General features: G+C 51.6%; 1 protein-coding gene across 1 annotated transcript; it reads left to right on the forward strand.

Moving 5' to 3' along the window:
• Positions 1 to 217: 217 nt before the first annotated feature.
• Positions 218 to 14,627, forward strand: CYP2S1 (cytochrome P450 family 2 subfamily S member 1). The gene is made up of 9 exons (XM_003812466.7): positions 218 to 683; positions 1,783 to 1,948; positions 5,002 to 5,151; positions 5,689 to 5,849; positions 5,936 to 6,115; positions 8,455 to 8,596; positions 10,671 to 10,858; positions 13,047 to 13,188; positions 13,365 to 14,627. The coding sequence occupies exons 1-9, from the start codon at positions 507 to 509 to the stop codon at positions 13,571 to 13,573; spliced, it is 1,515 nt and encodes a 504-aa protein (XP_003812514.1). The 5' UTR covers positions 218 to 506; the 3' UTR covers positions 13,574 to 14,627.
• Positions 14,628 to 21,052: the final 6,425 nt, after the last annotated feature.

The following is a 21,052-nucleotide window of genomic DNA, read 5'->3' on the forward strand; positions in this document are numbered from 1 at the left end:
TCCTTAAAGGTCAAGTCCTTCCTCTCGGTTCGTGAAGATGTAAGATGCTGGAGAAAACTGACTCAAAGACACCCCATACGCTCACGCACACACGAACCCACATCCGAACAATGAGGGAGGTAGGAGCTGGGGAGAGTGGCGCGGGGTCACCGCCAGATGCGGGGTGTGGCAACCTCCAGGCGGCCAAAGTCTCTGGCTTCCAGGTTCTTCTGTTTGCTTACTCCCTATCCGGGGGCCCAAGGCGCTGTCTCCGCCGCCCAAGCCCCGCGTAAACCTGGGTGACCTCGGGGACATCCGTTGGAGCATGAGTTCCCGACATCAGGCGGCGGCGGTGGTCCGGGAGAAACCCGGCGGCGGGGAGATAAGCCTGCCCAGGAGGCAGGGGGCTGGGCTAGCTGCCCCGCCCCGCGCCTGACTTCGTTGGGGAGGGAGACGCCCGGCTCCCGCCCCTAACTAGCCCAGCCGCGCGGAGCGCCTGGGAGAGGAGAAGGAGCCGACCTGCCGAGATGGAGGCGACCGGCACCTGGGCGCTGCTGCTGGCGCTGGCGCTGCTCCTGCTGCTGACGCTGGCGCTGTCCGGGACCAGGGCCCGAGGCCACCTGCCCCCCGGGCCCACGCCGCTACCACTGCTGGGAAACCTCCTGCAGCTACGGCCCGGGGCGCTGTATTCAGGGCTCATGCGGGTAAGGGGCTCTGGGGACGTCCTGGCTAGGGGCGGGGGGATTCCTGGAAGAGAAACCCGAGTGCCAGGGTGAGGGGCTTTTCGGGTATCCTAGGGAGGAGGCAGGGGCAGGGGTCCCAAGGCAAAGGGGCTGCTGCTGTCCTGGGGCTGGGGGCAGGAGCAGGTTGTCCAGGGCTGAGAAGGGGAGAGGTGCCCGGGAGAGAGGATCGTGGGGTGGGGGACCAGGGCTAGGAAGGGCAGAGACCTCTGCCTACAGAATCCTGGGAAGGTGATGGGCAGGGACCGAGGCTGAAAGAGACAGGAGTCCTCCAGCCGAGAAGCTGATGCGGCTGGGCTTGTCCCAGAGGGAGAGGTAGCTGGAGCCATACAGGTGGGGCATGCTGAAGAGGGCACAAAGAAGAAAAGGGGGAGGCGTCCCTGCGGGGAGTTGGAGGCAGAGAAGAGGCTGGAGGGTTGCAGGCTCAGAGAGGGGGTCCCGCTGAAGGAATCTGCCAGCAGAGAATGCAGGATGGGAGGATGGGTGGAGCTCAGTTGGGAGTTCCTGGGACGGGGGAGGAAGGAGAGCAAGAAAGAAGGCAGAGGCAGCCCCAGCCTTAGGGGATAGCAGGTGGGAGTGGGCAGAGGCCTGAAGTTTCCCATTCAAAAGGATTCTGGGTGACTTCAAGGATGTAGAAAAAAGGGTGGGGTCTTGGGGGAGAGATGGGGCGGATACTCAGCAGTGTCTGCTCCAGAATTTCAGGGTTTTGTGGTGACTGAAAGGGGTGGCTGGATATTTGGGGGGCAGGGAGGGCCCTAAGGAATTAAGGGAGACCCAAACTGCTTCTGGATTGCCCAGCGTCAGAGGTTAGGGTTCAGCAGGAAGCAAGGGAACGACAGGAAGTTGGGGGATGCCACTGAAGGATGTACTGGGGGAGGAGGCCCGGGAGCCTAGTGCAAAAAGAGAACTGAGCCTCAGCTATTTCTGCTGGGATGGGGGCAGGTTCCTGGTAGAGGGTGTAGAAGCTAGACCCGGTGGCTCCTCAAGTGACAGGGGCCATGATGGAGACACCTTGGATCGAAGAGATCACAGCACCCTCCTCTTTCTTCCTCCCTACCCCCAGCTGAGTAAGAAGTACGGACCGGTGTTCACCATCTACCTGGGACCCTGGCGGCCTGTGGTGGTCCTGGTTGGGCAGGAGGCTGTGCGGGAGGCCCTGGGAGGTCAGGCTGAGGAGTTCAGCGGCCGGGGAACCGTAGCGATGCTGGAAGGGACTTTTGATGGCCATGGTAAGTCAAGGGCTGCTAGGCCCTCCGCTCACAGCCTGCCACCACTTACTGGTGTGTGACCTTTGCACATGGCTTAGTCCCTCTGTTGCCTCATCTGTCAAATGGAGTGATAACAGTGCCCATCAGCCAGGCGCAGTGGCTTGTGCCTGAAATCCCAACACTTTGGGAGGCAGAGGTGGGTGGATCACTTGAGGTCAGGAGTTCAAGACCAGCCTGGCCAACATGGTGAAACCCTGTCTCTACTAAAAATATAAAAATTAGCTGGGCATGGTGGTGCGTACCTGTAATCCCAGATACTTGGGAGGTTGAGGCAGGAGAATCGCTTGAACCCGGGAGGCAGATGTTGCAGTGAACCAAGACTGTGCCACTGCACTCCAGTCTGGGCAATAGAGTGAGCCTCCATCTCAAAAAAACAAACAAAAAGCAGTGCCCATCATGTAGGATTGAGTGATTGAGTGAGGACTGAGCCTTGTGCAAAGTGAGCACTCACTAATCACCAGGTTGTATTATCAGTGATAACCATCAATGATCCAGGTAAAGCCCTGAGGGTTCAGAAAGATGCCGGAGCGCTTTCAAGGTGCTGGGGATTGGTGGGCAAGCCCTCGAATAATAGAAACAGTTCTCTGTGTTACAACAGAAAGCAGGAGGCCCATGCTGGGTGCTGCCAGGAACTCAGTAGTAACTAAGACAGCACCGGTGCTGCTTCCCCAGCGCACCTAGGCCAGTGGGGAAACAGACTCACCACACAGTCCCAGCCCAGAGTGGTCAGGGCCAAGATGGGGAAGCACAGGGAGAAAGGTCAGGGTGGGATGGGGAGGGGTCAGGGCCAGGCTGAGGGAAGCCCTGGGACTGTAGGAATTTAGAGGAGGTACCTGACCTGGCTTGTTTGGTGAGGGAGATTCAGGAAGTCTTCCTGGAAGAGAGGCTGTCGGAGCTGAGACTCATAAGATGAGTGGGGAGGGTGTTCCAGGCAGAAAGACCAGCACCTACAAAAGCATGACTTTGAGAGAAGCATTCATCCATTCAACTGATGAATTTTCAGACTGGGCACGCTGGCTCATGCCTGTAATCCCAGCACTTTGGAAGGCTGAATGGGGAGGATGACTTGAGCCTAGGCATTTGTGACAAGCCTGGGCAACATGGTGAGACCCTGCCTCCACAAAACAAACAAACAAACAAAAAATCATTATACCTGGTACCATGGGTACCAGGTACATAGAAATGACTCAGGCAGATATGGTGTCCTCTCCTACTGTGGGAGAGGCGGGCTTGTACTGCAGTAAGACAATAGAGGGAGGGAATATAATCCTAAAATGAGAGGTACAGATTTGAGAGCAAACACAGGGCACAGGCATATGTACGAGGGTAAAGAGGGAATCAGGGAAGGCTTCTCAGAGAAGGTGACATTTGAGCCGGGACATGAAGGATGAATGAGTTAGTTCACCAAGGATGGGATGGAAAGGGGTGAGAGTGATGGAGGCAGAGGGAACTGCAGGATCATAGGCCTAGACAGGGGATCCTGACGCCCTTGAGGAAGTGAGAGAAGACCAGCGCAGTCGTAGTGGGTTAAATAACAAAGCTGAGAAGCCAGGGAAATCCCTGGTCATGCAGGGCCTGTCAGTCACGTCAGAGTGTTTGGGCTTTTGTTTTTCCTGGGAGCAGTCGATTTTAAGCAGGGAACAGCTGTATTCAGAGTTGGGAAGATCCTGTGGTTGCTGCCTGAAGGGGATGAAACTGGAGGCTAGGAGCCCAGGGTGATAGGGAGGATCCAGGGTGATGGGGAGGCTGGGAGGTCCAGGGTGATGGACCAGGGCTGGGGCCAGGGGATGGGGAGGAAGGAGTAATTGGGAGAGGCCTGGGGCTCTGGCCGAGGAATGGATGGTGGGCTGAAACAGGGAGAGGAGAGATGCTGAGGCCACTTTGGAACACAGTAGGGCAAGGACAGGAGACACCCAAGGGGAAGTGCCCAAGAGACCATGACAGGCTGGCATTGGACAGGGAAGGTCTGTCTGGAGCAGGTGTCTTGGATAAGGGAGGAAAATGGTGCAGTTCCATCCTCCTCCCTCTCTGTTCAACCTCTAAACTACATGGGGCACAGGACCCAGTGGGACTCCATAAATGATGGGATGGGTGGATGGAAGGAAGGAAGGAGGAAAGAACTCTCCATTCATCCTGGTTATTTACAGAACAGGCCAGGTGCGGTGCTCACGCTTGCCATTCTAGCACTTTGGGAGGCTGAGGTGGGTGGATTACCTCAGGTCAGGAGTTCAAGACCAGCCTAGACAGCGTAGAGAAACCCCATCTCTACTGAAGATATAAAATTAGCCGGGCGTAGTGGCATATGCCTGTAATCCCAGCTAGTCGGGAAGCTGAGGCAGGAGAATCGCTTGAACCCGAGAGGCAGAGGTTGCGGTGAGCTGAGATCGTGCCATTGCACTCCAGCCTGGGTGACAAAGCAAGACCTGGTCTCAATAATAATAATAATTACAAAACAGAAGGAGCCTGGGTCATCCCAGCTACCTACTTTTCAGGAGAATGTACTCCCTTACCCAAGGGCAAAGGATGGGAGAACCAGTTTGATTGTGCATTTATGGAGCACCTACTGAGTCCTCATCCCTGGGCTAGGCTGGAATGGACTCAGATGGAGCCTGAAGAGTCCCCCTCAGGGAACCTCACTAGAAAGAAGGAGAAATCGGCCGGGCGCGGTGGCTCACGCCTGTAATCCCAACACTTTGGGAGGCTGAGGTGGATGGATCACGAGGTCAGGAGATCGAGACCATCCTGGCTAACACAGTGAAACCCCATCTCTACTAAAAATACAAAAAATGAGCCGGGCATGGTGGCGGGCGCCTGTAGCCCCAGCTACTCAGGAGGCTGAGGCAGGATAATTGCTTGAACCCGGGAGGCGGAGGTTGCAGTGAGACGAGATCACGCCACTGCACTCCAGCCTGGGCAACAGAGCGAGATTCCGTCTCAAAAAAAAAAAGAAAGAAAGGAAGAAGGGGGAATGGGGAGAGGGGCCGGTCCCTCTTTGAGTCTAGCCTTCTGCGCAGGGGTTTTCTTCTCCAACGGGGAGCGGTGGAGGCAGCTGAGGAAGTTTACCATGCTTGCTCTGCGGGACCTGGGCATGGGGAAGCGAGAAGGCGAGGAGCTGATCCAGGCGGAGGCCCGGTGTCTGGTGGAGACATTCCAGGGGACAGAAGGTCAGCATGGCAGGGTCACCCCAGGGTCTCCAGCCGAGTAAAAGGGAAAACTCTCCTACTGTGGCTGGGGGTGGCCCCAACCCAGGTCCTGGAATGGGCAGGAGGGGAAGCCTTGAACTCTAGGGCTGGCCTGGGGGTTCTGTTCACCGCCACCTTCTGTCTCTGTCCCACTGTCTCTCCGAGGCTGTCATGACATCTCTCTGTGTGTTTCTGGTGCTATCATCCCATTCTTCCTGGGTCTCCATCTCTCTCTCTGTCTCTTTTCTTTCTCTCTCCTTTCCTCTATTTTTTGGGCCCTCAGTCTATCTCTGTTTCTGTCTCCCTGTCTGTGTGATGGTCACTCTGTTTCTTTCTCCCTGTCTGTTTCTCTGTCCCTATCTGTCTGTATCCTTCTTTGCCTGTTTAGCTCTCTCCCTGCGCTGTCCATCCATCTGTCTTTCCCTGCCTCCCTGTCTCTCTCTGGTTGGGTTCAGCCCCAACCTGCTCCCCTCTGCCTGGCTCCATCACAGCCTACCTCCCTGCCCCCATTCCCCCCAGGACGCCCATTCGATCCCTCCCTGCTGCTGGCCCAGGCCACCTCCAACGTAGTCTGCTCCCTCCTCTTTGGCCTCCGCTTCTCCTATGAGGATAAGGAGTTCCAGGCCGTGGTCCGGGCAGCTGGTGGTACCCTGCTGGGAGTCAGCTCCCAGGGGGGTCAGGTGAGTGGGTGGGACCCCTCTCCAACTACCTTCCCTGAAGGTTCCTGCCAAGGTCCCATGAGAACTAGCTGCCCTTCTCCCCACAGACCTACGAGATGTTCTCCTGGTTCCTGCGGCCCCTGCCAGGCCCCCACAAGCAGCTCCTCCACCACGTCAGCACCTTGGCTGCCTTCACAGTCCGGCAGGTGCAGCAGCACCAGGGGAACCTGGATGCTTCGGGCCCCGCACGTGACCTTGTCGATGCCTTCCTGCTGAAGATGGCACAGGTGTGGGAAGGGTGCAGGGACCCCCTCTCTGAATGGGCGTGGTGACCTGGCAGGTCCCCAGCCAGGTGTCCCTGGGGACCTCGATTGGGTTCCTCTCTCTTTCTCTCTCTGCATGTCTCTGTGAGTATGAGTGTCTCTGTGCATGTGTGTGCATCCCTTCTCTGCACATCTGTCTGTCCCTTTCAGGGCGTTGCTCTCACTGCCTCTCCCGCCCCCGACCTGGGCATTTGTGCCGGGCTGTCTGTCTCTCCAGCATCTCTCCTGTTTCTCCCTCCCACCTCGGCCCTTGTGTTCAGGCCCCATGCCCAGGGTCCTACACCAGCAATCCCCAGGATCACTTCATCCCATCCCCTGCAGCCTCCCCAGACTTTTATGTAAATTCACAATTTTATGTGAATTATGGTCATTTATTAGGAAGCCTTGCAATATCAAGTTATGTTAATAAAGTCCACTTTATTAATTATATGAGAACAATATTTCTTTTCCTTTTTTTTTTTCTTTTCTTTTTAAAGAGACAGGATCTCTTTCTGTTGCCCAGGCTAGAGTACAGTTGCAAAATCATAGCTCACTGCAACCTTGAACTCCTGGGCTCAAGCAATCCTCCTGCCTCAGGCTCCTGAGTAGCTGGGACAACAGGTGTGCACCACCACACCTGGCTAAATTTTTTTTTTTTTTCTTTGTAGAGACGGACTCTCACTATGTTACCCAGGCTGGTCTTGAATTCCTGGGCTCATGTAATCCTCCTGCTGCCTTGAACTCCCAAAGTGCTGGGACTATAGGCATAAGACACCATGCCCGGTCGGGCACAGTGGCTCATGCCTGTAATCTCAGGACTTTGGGAGGCCGAGACGGGCGGATCACCTGAGGTCGGGAGTTCGAGACCAGCCTGACCAACATGGAGAAACCCCATCTCTACTAAAAAAAAATACAAAATTAGCCGGACGTGGTGGCACATGCCTGTAATCCCAGCTACTAGGGAGGCTGAGGCAGGAGAATCGCTTGAACCCGGGAGGCTTAGGTTGCGGTGAGCTGAGATTGCACCATTGCACTCCAGCCCGGGCAACAAGAGCGAAATTCCATCTCAAAAAAAAAAAAAAAAGAAAAAAGACACCATGCCCTGTAAGTAAACTAGAATTAAGGTGACTCCTAAGGAAATAAATAGTTTTTAACTGTACGAACTTTTGGAAGAATGGGGCCAATTCTTTAATTAAATGCAGCCTCCCTGTTTGTGGAGAAAGAAAAATTTTTCTTAACCCTATTGCCCCATTTCTTTTCTCTTTTATTGAATATTTTTTAGTTTTAACTGTAGTAAAATACACATAATGTTTACCATCTTAACCATTTTTAGGTATACAGTACAGTAGTGTTCAGTACATTCACACTGTTATGCAATCAGTCTCCAGAACTCTTCATGTTGCAAAGCTGAAACTCTATACCTATTAAACAACTGCCTGTTCTTCCCTCCTCCAACCCCTGGCAATCACCTTTTTTTTTTTTGAGACGGAGTCTCGCTCTGTCACCCAGGCTAGAGTGCAGTGGCTCGATCTCGGCTCACTGCAAGCTCCGCCTCCCGGGTTCATGCCATTCTCCTGCCTCAGTCTCCCGAGCAGCTGGGACTACAGGTGCCCGTCACCACGCCTGGCTAATTTTTTGTATTTTTAGTAGAGATGGGGTTTCATCGTGTTAGCCAGGCTGATCTCAAACTCCTGGCCTCAAGTGATCCACCTGCCTCGGCCTTCCAAAGTGCTGGGACTACAGGTGTGAGCCACTGTGCCTGGCCAGGAAGTAGACTCTTGATATTAGTTCTCTCTGGTTGAAATGTTTTTAAAAATGAAAGAGAATGACTAATAACAAAAACACAGAAAGTTATAAGGATTGATGAAGATGTGGAGACTTTGAAACCCATGTATACCATTGGTGGGAATGTGAAATGACGCAGCCCTGTGGAAAATGGTACAGCAGTTACCTGAGGTCAGGAGTTTGAAACCAGCCTGGCCAACATGCAGAAACCCCGTCTCCATTAAATGTACAAAAATTAGCCAGGCGTGGTGGTGCGCACCTGTAATCCCAGCTACTTGGGAGGCTGAGGCAGGAGAATTGCTTGAACCCAGGAGGCGGAGGTTGCAGTGAGCCGAGATCGTGCCACTGCACTCAGCCTGGGCAACAAAGCAAGACTCTGTCTCAAAAAAAAAAAAAGTCTACTTCCCAACCTTCCCAAAAATTTATCTAAACCCCGTGACAAAACTTTAACTTGTGTTTCCGACCCCAGGCTTGGCTGTTCTGGACATTTACTTCCCGAAGGCTGTGTTCTCTCAGCCCCTCTGCCTGGTTTCTTTCAGGAGGAACAAAACCCAGGCACAGAATTCACCAACAAGAACATGCTGATGACAGTCATTTATTTGCTGTTTGCTGGGACGATGACGGTCAGCGCCACGGTCGGCTATACCCTCCTGCTCCTGATGAAATACCCTCATGTCCAAAGTAAGAGCCTTTTCCACTTGCCAGGCCTTGGGAACAGAAGTCAGGGTTCTAGGCTGAGCAAGGTGGCTCACGCCTATAATCCCAGCACTTTGGGAGGCTGAGGCGGGCTGATCACTTGAGAATAGGAGTTTAAGACCAGCCTGGCCAACACAGTGAAACCCCATCTCTACTGAAAATACAAAAATTAGCGGGTGTGGTGGCATGCACCTGTAATCCCAGCACTCAGGTGGCTGAGGAGTGAGAATTGTTTGAGCCCAGGAGGTAGAAGTTGCAGTGAGCTGACATCACACCACTGCACTCCAGCCTGGGTGACAGAGCGAGACACTGTTTCAAAAAAAAAAAAAGTGAGAGTTCTAGAGGGAAGAGTGGGTGGGCCGAGCAGACAGGCTGAGTTAGATCTTTGCGGCATCGATGGGCATGGCGTTTGAGACGTCGAGGAGCCAGAAGAGGTTCAGGAGTTGCTGACTGCAGTATAAGGCACAGTGAAAGATAAGGCAGGTGTCTGTGGGCCTCATCGCCTTAGTGATACATTAGGTGCCTTATCCTGAGCCATGGGGAGCAATGCAATGACTTTGAGCAGGGGAGGGCAAGGTCAAATTGGTTTTTTATTTTTTATTTTTTTACTTTTTGTGGGGGATAGACTCTCACTCTGTCGCCCAGGCTGGAGTGCAGTAGTGCGATCTCGGCCCACTGCAACCTCCAGCCTCCTGGGTTCAAGCAATTCTCCTGCCTCAGCCTCCCGAGTAGCTAGGATTACAAGCATGCACCACCACGCCCAGCTAACTTTTGTATGTTTAGTAGAGACAGGGTTTCCCCATGTTGGCCAGGCTGGTCCCGAACTCCTGACCTCAAGTGATCTGCCCACCTCGGCCTCGCAAAGTGCTGGGATTACAGGCATGAGCCAAGGCACCCAGCCCAACTCTAGCATTTTCGGGTCAGGCAGCTGCTGTGGGCCATGGGGATGGGCTGACCTGGAATATGGGAGTGGAGGTCCTGGTAGTGTTGCAGGAGTGGAACTAGCTGTGACTTCCAGCAGTGACTTGGGTTCTCTGAGTCTGTTTCCTCACCTAGGAAATGGGGATAGATAACAATATGTACCTCACAAGGGTGCTGTGGGAATTAAGAAAGTATGGATGAGCCAGGCATGGTGGCTTATGCCTGTAATCCCAGCACTTTGGGAGGCTGAGGTGGGAGGATCACTTGAGGCTAGGAGTTCAAGATCAGCCTGGGCAGCATAATGAGGCCCTGTCTCTACCGAAAATAGAAAAATTAGCTGGGCGTGGTGGTGCGTGCCTGTGGTCATAGCTACTCAGGAGACTGAGGTGGAAGGATCACTTGAGCCCAGGAGGTGAGATGAAGGCTATTACAGTGAGCCGTCATTGTACTACTACACCAGCCTGGGCAACAGAGTAAGGCCCTGTCAAAAAAAAAAAAAGAGAGAGAGAGAAGGCCGGGCACGGTGGCTCACATCTGTAATCCCAGCACTTTGGGAGGCCAAGGCAGGTGGATCACCTGAGGTCAGGAGTTCGAGATCAGCCTCGCTAACATGGTGAAACCCTGTCTCTATTGAAAATACAAAAATGAGCTGGGCATGATGGCAGGCGTCTGTAGTCCCAGCTACTCGGGAGGCTGAGGTGGGAGAATCTCCTGAACCCGGGAGGCAGAGTTGCAGTGAGCCAGGATCGCGCCACTGCACTCCAGCCTGGGTGGCAGAGCGTGTAATCCCAGCTACTCAGGAGGCTGAGGCGGGAGAATCGCTTGAATCCGGGAGGCAGAGGTTGTGGTGAGCCGAGATCGCACCATTGCACTCCAGCCTGGGCAACAAGAGCAAAACTCTGTTGCAAAAAATAATAATAATAATAAAATGAAATAAAATAAAATAAGAGAGAGAGAAGATAGATGGAACACCCAACACACAAGATGTATGGTCTTTGGGCTCAGTGAGGGCTGGGGGACCACTCCTCCCCACCTGTCAGCCTCACCCCAAACTACAGCTATGCAAGCAGATGGGCTTCTGAGAGGAGGATCCCTGGGCCCTACCCCCGTCTGACTCCTGCCCTCCTCTTGCTTGCAGAGCGGGTACGTGAGGAGCTGAATCGGGAGCTGGGGGCTGGCCAGGCACCAAGCCTAGGGGACCGTACCCGCCTCCCTTACACCGACGCGGTTCTGCATGAGGCGCAGCGGCTGCTGGCGCTGGTGCCCATGGGAATACCCCGCACCCTCATGCGGACCACCCGCTTCCGAGGGTACACCCTGCCCCAGGTGGGTATGCGTATGGCTGCCACCCATGGTTCTCTGCCTCGGGGCCTGAGCCCGGGTGGTTTGCTGTCAGTGTCTCCCTGACTTTTTCTTGATCTTAGTGTCTCTCTCTCTCTCTCTCTGTCTTTATCTCCCTCTCTTTCTCTGTCTCTGTCTTCCTCCTCCACTCCTACCTCCCTGCATCTTTCTCCTCCTTCTTCCTCTGACACCCCCTCCCTTTCTGCATATTTTTTTTTCTTTTTTTGAGACAGAGTCTCGCACTGTCGCCCGGGCTGGAGTGCAATGGCGTGATCTCAGCTCACTGCAACCTCCACCTCCCAGGTTCAAGTGATTCTCCTGCCTCAGCCTCCCGAGTAGCTGGGATTACAGGTGCCCACCATCACGCCCAGCTAATTTTTTGTATTTTTAGTAGAGACGGGGTTTCATTATGTTGGTCAGGCTTGTCTTGAACTCCTGACCTCGTGATCTGCCCGCTTCGGCCTCCCAAAGTGCTGGGATTACAGGCGTGAGCCACCGCACCCAGCCATGCTTTCTGCATCTTTTAACTCTTTTTGTTTCTTTTTGGTTTGTGTTTTCTTGCCCTTTGACTCTATCTCTGGGCCCCATCTGCCCCACAGATCTCCTAATTCTACCTCCTTCCAAGGTGGTTGGGACAATCGAATGAGGTAACATACAGAGAAGCAGTTTGAAAACTGAGGAGCAAGTCCAGGACTAAGGGAAGCCCTCTTGACCCTTAGCCCCTGCTGCAGACACATTCTCTCCTCTGTCTCTCTCTCTCAATCTCAGTGCCCTTCACTGGAGAGCAGCTCCGATGCAGAACCAAAAGGGGGCGATGTTTCCCCAGAAACCCCAGCGGTTTAGTGCAAGCAGCTCCCTCCTCCACCTTCACTGCAGAATCAAACCTATGGCAGTTAGGATCCGGTGCTACTATGCTGCTATTTTCTTTTCCTTCTTCTTTTTTTTCGAGATGGAGTCTCGCTCTGTTGCCCAGGCTGGAGTGCAGTGGCGTGATCTCGGCTCACTGCAACCTCCGCCTCCCAGGTTCAAGCAATTCTCTTGCCTCAGCCTCCTGGGTAGATGTATGCCACCACACCCGGCTAATTTTTGTCTTTTTAGTAGAGATGGGTTTTCACCATGTTGGTCAGGCTGGTCTCAAACTCCTGACCTCATGAACTGCCTGCCTCGGCCTCCTAAAGTGCTGGGATTACAGGTGTGAGCCACTGCACCTGGCCTACCCCCTCCTGTTTTGTAGATGGGGCCTTGGGCAAATCACTTCCCCCTCTGAACCTCAATATATCCGTCCTCTACATTAGAAACAATAATAGTATCAACTTGAAACTGTAAGATAATGCTTGTAGAACAAACACCAACTCAACTCTTGGGAACCGGTCCTATGTACCAGGCAGCAACGATTTAATGATGATAATGACAGGTATCCAGGCTTGAGGACCTGCTCTGCACCAGGGGTTATTCTGAGTGCTTTGCATATCTATTATCTCATTTAATCTTTAAAGCAACCCTATACCATTATCATGCCCATCTTACAGATAAGGAAACTGAGAGCTTGAAAAGTTTTTAGAAGATTTGCCAAGGTCCCCCAGCCTGCAAATAGTAGATTCAAGATTTGAACTCAGAGCCTATGCCTTAACTACTATTCTTTGCCTTTCTTTCTTTCTTTCTTTCTCTCTTTCTTTCTTTTCTTTTTCTTTCTCTCTTTCTCTCTCTTTCTTCCTTTCTTCCTTCCTCCCTTCCTGTCTTCCTCTCTTTCTTTCTTGACAGGGTCTCTCTTTGTCTCCCAGGCTGGGGTGCAGTGGTACAAACGTAGCTCACAGCAGCCTTGAACTCCTAGGCTCAAGTGATCCTCCCACGTCAGCCTCCTGAGCAGCTGGGACAACGGGCTCATGCCACCATGCATGGCTAATTTTTTAATTTTTCGTAGAGACAAGGTCTTGTTATATTGCCCAGGCTGGTCTCAAACTCCTGGGCTCAAATGCTTCTCTCACCTCAGCCTCCCCACGTGGCTGGGATTACAGGCATGAGCCACTGCACACCACCCAACACTCCACAAATGTCGATGCCGTTATGTTTTGTGAACTAGTGTCCCTGGCACCCCAGACTTGTACTCCACACTCGAGGACCAAATAGACTGGGGTGGGAAGGGGTTTATAGTTTCATTATTATTTCCCCTCAGGGCACGGAGGTCTTCCCCCTCCTTGGCTCCATCCTGCATGACCCCAACATCTTCAAGCACCCAGAAGAGTTCAACCCAGACCGTTTCCTGGATGCAGATGGACGGTTCAGGAAGCATGAGGCGTTCCTGCCCTTCTCCTTAGGTATCTGCTGCAGCCCTGGGTATCACAAGCAGGTGCTGGCGAACTCCAGGCATCTGTGCCAGCTGGGGGCACCCTTCTGCACCCTGGGCTTACTGTTGGCTCCTCCACCTGCTGTTCCCCCCGTGGGCCTGGGTGTGAGGACTACTGACTCAGCCCTCTCTCTCTCTCCTCACCAGGGAAGCGTGTCTGCCTTGGAGAGGGCCTGGCAAAAGCGGAGCTCTTCCTCTTCTTCACCACCATCCTACAAGCCTTCTCCCTGGAGAGCCCGTGCCCGCCGGACACCCTGAGCCTCAAGCCCACCGTCAGTGGCCTTTTCAACATCCCCCCAGCCTTCCAGCTGCAAGTCCGTCCCACTGACCTTCACTCCACCACGCAGACCAGATGAAGGAAGGCGACTTGGAAGTGGTGGGTGCCCGGGACGGTGCCTCCAGCCTCAACAGTGGGCATGGACAGGGTTAATGTCTCCAGAGTGTACACTGCAGGCAGCCACATTTACACGCCTGCAGTTGTTTTCCGGAGTCTGTCCCACGGCCCACACGCTCACTTGACTCATGCTGCTGTTAAGATGCACAACCACACACCCATACAAAACTACAAGGGCCAGAGAGCAACTGCTGCGTTAGCTTTCCACAGACATAAATATAGTCCATCTGCAATCACAAGCACATAGCCAGGTAATCCACCAACTCCCCTGGATCTGCAGCCCACACGTGGGAGTCTGGCTGTCACCTTCACAAGCCACAGAAACGGCCACACATGTTCATAGCTCACACGCCCTCTCCATTCATCAAACTTCTCAGTGTCCCTGTCCCTGGTGCCTGGCACAGGGAACAGCATGCCCCCTCCGGGGTCATGCCACCGAGAGACTGTCGCTGTCTATGGCCCCAACTCGTGCTCCCTCTCATGGCTACACCACTCTCCCAGCCTGTGACCACCGATGTCCACACACCCCCAACCACTTGTCCACACAGCTACCCACGTACGACATCGTCCTGGCTCCCCAGAGTATCTTCCCACTGAGACACGCCGCTCCCACGGAGGCACAGTCCCCAGCCACCTCTGCAACTGCAGCCCTCAGTCACCCCTTTTTAAGCACCCTGATTCTACCAAATGCAAACACATCTGGGTCTGCGATTATGCACAGAGACTTTGGACATACAAGGACCCTCAGACCGGAGGAACACCTGCCCAACCCCAACACGTGCTTATGTAACCACGTGGAAAGCGGCCCCTGCTGCCCCTCCACACACACATACACACTCACTGATCTACAGCCCCTGTTCGGTGTCAGAGTCCCCACTAGACCCAGTGGAAGGGGTTAGAGACCAAGTAGGGGCCAGTTTCCAATTCACCCTGTCAGGGAGTGAGCCGGATCTGACGTTCCTTGTGACTTAAGGGTCCGGCTTGGGAATTAAAGTTTGTTTCTGGCCTTTAGCCTACTGCGTGTGTGACCCGTGTCAGTCACTGTGAGTAAGGGGTGGGGACAGGGGAGTCCACCCCTCCCCTGAGGCTGGGCGGGAGCTGAAAAACATGGCCACCGCCCACCCTGGCTGTTGACATCAGGACCAGATGTGGAGCTGGGAGGAGGGGCAGGGCTGGTGACGCCCTGGGCCTCATTTCCAAAAAGGGCCAAGGTGTCCGGCGGTGGGAAGTGGGCAAGGAGCGGGTAACCCAAGCTGGACTGTGGACCTTGGGGGCTTCCTCAGCCAGGGAGAGCCTGAAGCCAACTAGATCCAGACCCTAGAGACTCTTCAAACTTGAAAGCATAAGAGCTCTTCAAACTTGAGTACAGGAACTAGCTTGCAACACAGACTCTAAGCCCACTCCCACTTCTTCCACCCTTTTTCTCTTGCCTCCCCTTCACAAGGAAACCAGAGGCATTTGTAAATTTCTTTTTTTTTTTTGAGACGGAGTCTCACTCTGTCACCCAGGCTGGAGTGCAGTGGTGTGATCTTGGCTCACTGCAGCCTCCGCCTCCGGGTTCAAGCAATTCTCCTGCCTCAGCCTCCCAAGTAGCTGGGATTACAGGTGTGTGCCACCACGCCCAGCTAATTTTTGTATTTTTAGTAGAGATGGGGTTTCACCATGTTGGCCAGGCTGGTCTCGAACTCCTGACCTCAGATGATCTGCCAGTCTCGGCCTCCCAAAATGCTGGGATTACAGGCCTGAGTCGCTACTAGATAAATTTCTTATCTAGCAAAGAAGTTTGCAAACATACACAAAAGTAGAAAGCTACAATGAGCCCCCAGGTGTCCATCACCCAGCCTCATTTCAATAGTCATCAGTCATCAACTTTCTGCAGCTTTTACTTCATCTATATCCTTTTCTGCCTCTTTTTTTTTTGAGATGGGGTTTTGCTTTGTTGCCCAAGCTGGGGTGCAGTAGCATGATCATAGTTCACTGTGGCCTCGGACTCCTAGGCTCAAGTGATCCTCCCACCTCGGCCTCCAAGCAGCTGGGACTACAGATGCATGCCACCACGCCCGGCTAAATTTCTTATTTTTATTTTTTATAGAGAAAGTCTCACTATACAGCCCGTGCTGGTCTCAAATTCCAGGCCTCAAGAGTTTCCATCCCAGCCTCCCAAAGTGCTGGGATTATAGGTGTGAGTCACTGCACCCTGCCCTGATATTTTTATTTTATCTATTGCTTTTTATTTACTTATTTATCTTTTATTTTTGAGACAGAGTCTCACTCTGTTGCCCATGCTGGAGTGCAGTGGCACCATCTCGGCTCACTGTAACCTCCGCCTCTTAGGTTCAGGCAGTTCTCCTGCCTTGACCTCCCGAGTAGCTGGAATTACAGGCACCTGCCACCAAGCCTGGCTAATTTTTGTATTTGTAGTAGAGATGGGGTTTCGCCATGTTGGCCAGGCTGGTCTCGAACTCCTGACCTCAGGTGATCTGCCCACCTTGGCCTCCCAAAGTGCTGAGATTATTGGTGTGAGCCACCGTGCCTGGCCACCTATTGCTTTTTAAAGATTATTATTATTATTATTATTATTTTTAATTTGAGATGGAGTTTCGCTCTTGTTGCCCAGGCTGGAGTGCAATGGCGTGATCTCAGCTCACCGCAACCTCCGCCTCCCAGTTTCAAGCGATTCTCCTGCCTCAGCATCCCTAGTAGCTGGGATTACAGGCATGCACCACCATGTCCAGCTAATTTTGTGTTTTTAGTAGAGATGAGGTTTCTCCAGGTTGGTCAGGCTGGTCTCAAACTCCCAACCTCAGGTGATCCGCCCGTCTCGGCCTCCCAAAGTGCTGGGATTACAGGTGTGAGCCACCGCACCTGGCCTTAAAAGGTTATTTTAAGGCAAATTACAGAAAGTAATTTAATGCACATTTCTGAGAGTTAAAGATATTTTTGCCCTTGACATTTTATGAGGACAGTTTTCAAACGTGCAGCAAAGTTGAGGGAATTGTACAAGGAACACCTTGTGCACTTCCTGGGTTCTCCCACTAGCATTTTGCTACACTGCTTTCTAACGTTTCTACACACCTGGCCACCAGCTCAGGATTTATTTATTTATCTATTTATTTTGAGACAGAGTTTTGCTCTTGTTGCCCATACTGGAGTGCAATGGCGCGATCTCCGCTCACCGCAACCTCCACCTCCTGGGTTCAGGTGATTCTTCTGCCTCAGCCTCCCAAATAGCCGGGATTACAGGCATGCGCCACCACACCTGGCTAATCTTTGTGTTTTTAGTAGAGACGGGATTTCTCCATATTGGTCAGACTGGCCTCAAACTCCCGACCTCAAGTGATCTGCCTGCCTCTGCCTCCCAAAGTGCTGGGACTACAGGTGTGAGCCACTGCGCCCGGCCAATTTTTTTTTTTTTTTTTTAGACGAAGTCTTACTTTGCCACCCAACCTGGAGTGCAGTGGCACGATCTTGGCTCACTGCAGCCTCCACCTCCCGGGTTCAAGCGATTCTCCTGCCTCAGCCTCCTGAGTAGCTGGGATTACCAGCGAGCGCCTGGTTAATTTTTGTTTTTTTAGTACGGATGGGGTTTCACTGTGTTGGCCAGGCGTGAGCCACCATGCCCAGACCAGTTCAGGACTTTTTAGGCATTTCCGAATAAATGCATGTATCAGTTCATCAAAAAACTTAAGCAATGCGTATATCATTAGCGAAAGCTTCTTTTTTTAAAAAAAAAATCCAAGATGTTAATGCTTTATTGGCTTAAGTTCTATAGAGATAGCACAAAACAGAGAATAATAGAGAATTGAAAGATGAGATTGGAATCAGATCCTAACTTTGCCACCTCCTAGCTGGTCACACCTTGACTGAGGCTTTACCATCTTAAAGCCTTCAATAAATTGATAAGATGTAAGAAATGTGGGCCAGGCACAGTGGCTCACACCTGTAACCCTTGTTGAGGGGCCGAGGCGGGAGGATTGCTTGAGCCCAAGGGTTCAAGACCAGCCTGGCCAAAAGGGCAAGACTCTGATTCAAGGGAAAAAAAAAAAATCCGGAAAGAAATGTGAAAACTTTCAGAACTTCATAGGAAATAAACATCTGCTAAGTTCTTCTTGGATTTAATATTATTACTATTTTTTATATGTCAGTGCATTTTGAAAAGGAATGAAGTTTAAGGTTTTCTTCTTTTAAAATTAAGGCAATGGGGCCAGGTGCAGTGGCTCACGCCTTTAATCCCAGCACTTTGGGGAGGCTGAGGCAGGCAGATCACTTGAGGTCAGGAGTCTGAGAGCAGCCTGGACAACATGGTGAAACGTGGTCTCTACCAAAAATACAAAAACTAGCCAGGCATGATGGCAGGCACCTGTAATCCCAGCCACTCAGGAGAATTGCTTGAACCCAGCAGGCAGAGGTTGCAGTGAGCCAGGATTGTGCCACAGCACTCCAGCCTGGGCGACAGAGTAAGACTCCATCTCAAAAAAATAAAAAATTAAATTAAGGCAATGATTTGCATTCCTTTGCACTCAAAATTCACATTCAGGGAAATCTGGAATCAGGTAGAAATACAAGCAGACCTATTTATTTAAAGAGGCGGGCTATAGCCGGGCATGGTGGTGGGTGCCTGTAGTCCCAGCTACTTAGGAGGCTGAGGCAGGAGAATGGTGTGAACCCGGGAGGCAGAGCTTGCAGTGAGCCAAGATCGCGCCACTGCACTCCAGCCTAAGCGACAGAGCGAGACTCCGCCTCAAAAAAAAAAAATTTTTTTTTAAATAATTAAAAAAATAATAAAGAGGCGGGCTGGGCACGGTGGCTCACGCCTGTAATCCCAGCACTTTGGGAGGCTGAAGTGGGCAGATCACGAGGTCAGGAGATCGAGACCATCCTGGTTAACATGGTGAAACCCCGTCTCTACTAAAAATACAAAAAAGTAGCCGGGCGTGGTGGTGGGCGCCTGTAGTCCCAGCTACTGAGGCAGGAGAGTGGTGTGAACCCGGGAGGCAGAGCTTGCAGTGAGCCGAGATAGTACCACTGCACTCCAGCCTGGGCGACAAGGCAAGACTCCGTCTCAAAAATAAATAAATAAATAATAAATAAAGAGGCATGTCGGCCTGGGCATGGTGGCTTATACCTATAATCTTAGCACTTTGGGAGGCTGAGGTAGGAGAATCGCTTGAGCCTAGGAGCTTGAGACCAGCCTGGACAATATAGTGAGACCCCATCTGTACAAAAAAGAAAACAAACAAACAAAGGCACAGACTTTGCACTGTATCAATATAAAAGTTGACATCAGGATGATTTCAGTAGCAAGTAAAAAAATACAGAAACTCAAAATGGCTTAAACAATAAAGAAGAATTATTGGCCCCCAAAGTAAAAATGGAATCGGTGTGGTCTTCAAATAGTTTTCTGCGTGTGTTAAAATATACACATAATAATATTATTTTAACCATTTAGAAGTATACAATTTAGTAGCATTAAATATATTCGAAATGGGCCAGGCGCAGTGGCTCATGCCTGTAATCCCATCACTTTGGGAGGCCGAGACAGGTGGATCACCTGAGGTAGGGAGTTCGAGACCAGCCTGACCAACATAGAGAAACCCCGTCTCTACTAAAAATACAAAATTAGCCGAGCGTGGGGGTACATGCCTGTAATCCCAGCTACTCAGGAGGCTCAGGCAGGAGAATCGCTTGAACCCGGGAGGTGGAGGTTGCAATGAGCAACCTGCACTCCAGCCTGGGCAACAAGAGTGAAACTCTGTCTCAAAAAAAAAAAACAAACAAAAAATATATTCACAATGTTGTATAACCATCACAACTATTTGTGCCCAAAATGTTTCCATTGTTTCCAACAAAAACTACCCATTAAATAATAACTCTGGCTGGGCGTGGTGGCTCACACCTGTAATCTCAGCACTTTGGGAGTCCAAGGCAGGCGGATCTCTTGAGCCCAAGAGTTCAAGACCAGCCTGGGCAACATAGGGAAACCCTATCTCTACAAAAAGTGAGACTGGTGTGGTGGTCCACACTTGTAGTCCCAGTTACTCAGGAGGCTGAGGTGGGAGGATTACCTGAGCCTGGGAGGACAAGGCTGCAGTGGGCTTTGATCACACCACTGCACCCCAGCCTGGGTGACAGAGGGAGCCCATCTCAAACAACAACAACAAAAAACACAATAACTCCCCATTAAAGTTTATTTTTTAAAAGTCAAAACTACAATACTCATTTTCACACCTATCACAACAATTCTGTTATTCATTCATTGTATTCATAGTGATTCATAGTGTTCACATTTTCACATTTCTCTGATAGTCTCATAAATGTCCTTTTTTTTTTTTTTGAGATGGAGTCTCACTCTGTTGCCCAGGCTGGAGTGTAGTGGCATGATCTCGGCTCACTGCAACCTCCGCCTCCCGGGTTCAAGCGATTCTCCTGCCTCAGCCTCCCGAGCTCCCAAGTAGCTGAGACTACCAGTGTGCGCCACCACACCTGGCTAATTTTTGTATTTTTAGTAGAGATGGAGTTTCACCACGTTGGTCAGGCTGGCCTGGAACTCCTGACCTGGTAATTTGCCCGCCTTGGCCTCCCAAAATGCTGGGAGCATGTTGGCCTCCCAACATGCTGGGATTACAGGTGTGAGCCACTGCACCTGGCCTGTCCTTTTTTTAAAAAAAAAAAAAAAAAAAAAAGGCTGGAGTGCAGTGGCACAGTCTCTGCTCACTGCAACCTCTGCTTCCCAGGCTCAAGTGATCCTCTCGTCTCAGCCTCCTGAGTAGCTGCGATTATAGGCACACACCACCACACCTGGCTAATTTTAAAAAAACTTTTTTTTTTTTTTTTTTTTTTTTTGTAGAGATGGGATTTCATTATGTTTCACAGGCTGGCCTCAAACTCTTGGGCTCAAGCAATCCTCTCACCTTGGCCTCCCAAAGTGCTGGAATATTAATGTCTTTTAAAATTGGTTTGTTCAAATCAGAATCTGAATTTTGTTTGAAATGTCTATTAAGTTTTTAAAATCTGTAACTGTTACCCATCCTTTTACATGCCATTAATTTCTTGAATCAACTGGGTCTTTGGCCCTGTGCAATTTTTCACATTCTGGATTAGGCTGACAGCATCTTTGTGGTGCTGTTCAAGATGTCCTTCTGTTCCCAGGATCTCCTGTAAACTGGGAATTAGATCAGATTCAGGCTCATTCTGGCAAGAGATCCTCCCTGGAGGTGCTGGGCCACATCTTGTTGCATCACATTGCAAAACTGATGGTCCCATGTGTAGTGACGCTTAAAATTAATGTGTCCAGGTCCTGATCCCTCTGTCAGAAACTCTGCCAACCAGCCAGGTGCACAGTGACTCACGCCTGTAATCCCAGCACTTTGGGAGGCCGAGACGGGAGGATCTCTTGAGCCCAGGAGTGCAAAACCAGCCCAGATAACAAAGTGAGACCCTG

Source organism: Pan paniscus, chromosome 20 (assembly GCF_029289425.2).
Source record: "Pan paniscus chromosome 20, NHGRI_mPanPan1-v2.0_pri, whole genome shotgun sequence".
NCBI lineage: Eukaryota > Metazoa > Chordata > Mammalia > Primates > Hominidae > Pan > Pan paniscus.

What these genes read in the sequence shown, in the direction of transcription:
- CYP2S1 (XM_003812466.7), top strand. Translation starts at nt 507, where the DNA reads ATGGAGGCGACCGGCACCTGGGCGCTGCTGCTGGCGCTGGCGCTGCTC. An exon ending in TGTATTCAGGGCTCATGCGG is followed by an intron (nt 684 to 1,782) that starts GTAAGGGGCTCT and finishes CCCTACCCCCAG; the next exon opens with CTGAGTAAGAAGTACGGACC. An exon ending in GTTCCTGCCCTTCTCCTTAG is followed by an intron (nt 13,189 to 13,364) that starts GTATCTGCTGCA and finishes TCTCCTCACCAG; the next exon opens with GGAAGCGTGTCTGCCTTGGA.